The 1,564-nt window shown below is 69.2% G+C and overlaps 1 protein-coding gene across 1 annotated transcript in view; it reads left to right on the top strand.

The window, feature by feature from the left end:
• The first annotated feature begins 979 nt into the window (after positions 1-979).
• ZNF696 (zinc finger protein 696) overlaps positions 980-1,564 on the top strand; it is a 6,783-nt gene continuing 6,198 nt past the window's right edge. Inside the window, exon 1 of the mRNA XM_015571382.1 lies at positions 980-1,037. Within this exon, the coding sequence (XP_015426868.1) occupies positions 980-1,037 (58 nt within the window). The remainder of the gene's footprint in view (positions 1,038-1,564) is intronic.

The raw sequence follows: 1,564 nt of genomic DNA, 5'->3' as shown, positions 1-1,564 counted from the left end.
TAGCGCCCAGCTGGGCCCCGAGCGGGAGGGGGCCGGGGCTGCAGCCTTCGCTCCCTTCCCAGCTGGCACCGCACGGAGCGTCCCGAATAAATTCCTTTTCCGAATAAATTGACGGAAATCAGAGTTGCTGCTGGGCGAGGCCGTGGGGCTGCTTCCTGCGCCCAAAGGGCCTGTCTCGGGAGGAGTGACTGGGGCCCTAACAGTGCGGTTAGTCTCCTGGGCTCCGGGGGTCTGAGCTCACCGGGACCAAGGCCTGGAGGGGTCATGACTTACCCAGAGCCACCCCAGCGGTGGTCAGGCACCTCAGGGCGTGTTCACAGGTGCAGACACCGCGGGGTGCGGGGAGGGCGGCTGGGAAGCTCCCCCACACCCCAGCCTGGGTGCCGCAGCCCCCGCCCCCCCCAGGAAGGGGCCCAGGTGCTCCCTGTGAGCAGGGTTCGCTATGTCCGCTTGTAGCCACGAGCCTTCCAGTTCTGGGTGGGGTGGTGTGTCCACAGCACGCGCCCACTCCTGCCCTGCCGCTTCCTCCTGGAGAGGGCGGCACCCCCACCCGTGGGGTTCAGGAGGGCCTGGCCCTCCCACGACTGCAACTCCCAGCCGAGCCTCCTGCTGGGACCGTCCATGGGGCCCCCCCGAGGCCGCACAGGGCATCGTGTGCTTTGGGCTTCCCCACCTGCACCCCGTGAGGCCGCCCAGGGGAGAGGCCTGGAGGCCAGGCCCTCTGACATCAGCTTCAGGGACCAGAGCACCCCCTCACCTCCGCGCGGATGCTGGGCCCTCAGCGCCCGCCCTGGTCCGTCCCGTCTGTAGGACCTGGAGTTCAGCCCCCTTGGCCTGGAGAGGGGACCGTGACTGCCCGCCTTCCCCCCACTCCCTCACCCAATGCAGCCTGGCCTCCCCACGGGCAGCGGTGGTCAGTGTGTGACCAGGGGGGTCACCCTGCAGCCTCAGCGCCCAGGCCGGGCTCCATGTCCGCACCATGGCCGGTCTGGCGGCCCTTCTGTCCCGCTCACACCAGTCAGCCAGGGAACCCCCAGGTGAGAGGGGCAGGAGACCCCCAGCACATCCGACAGCGCCAGGCGCACGTCCGGCCGCCCTGAGTCTTTCCCGTCCCGATCCGTCCCCAGCCGCTGCCTGGTTGGTTCTCCATCGGGTAATGCGCACAGGCTGAGCCCAGCAGGGCGCCTTCCCGGCTGCTCGGCGGGAGAAGAGCCGGCCTGGCCGGATGTGGAAGACGCAGCCGGGAAGCGGGCGGACACCGGGTGCGGGTTGAGTGCCTGAGGGCGGGGCCACCACAGGCCCCGCGGCGGTGCGGGGGACCCCATTTCTGCTCTTGGATCGCCCCCGTTAAATGTCTGTGCATGTTTTGTGTGACTTGTTACAAACAAGACGGTGCGGTGGGTGTGGAGGAGTCTGCCCTCCTCTCCGGGGTCCCCCCTCCTCCACTAGCGCCGCGTTCTTCATTTGCTCACTGCGCCGTCGGCTCCTCATTCACCCCGGGCCCTGGCCGGCCGGGGAGCCTAGGAGGGAAGGAGAGGGATGCCTGGGGAAGGGGGGGTGTGCG

This window comes from Myotis davidii, unplaced genomic scaffold (genome assembly GCF_000327345.1).
Source record: "Myotis davidii unplaced genomic scaffold, ASM32734v1 scaffold1509, whole genome shotgun sequence".
Lineage (NCBI taxonomy): Eukaryota > Metazoa > Chordata > Mammalia > Chiroptera > Vespertilionidae > Myotis > Myotis davidii.
The sequence above is the reverse complement of the archived record's forward strand: the minus strand, read 5'-3'. Positions and strand labels throughout refer to the sequence as shown.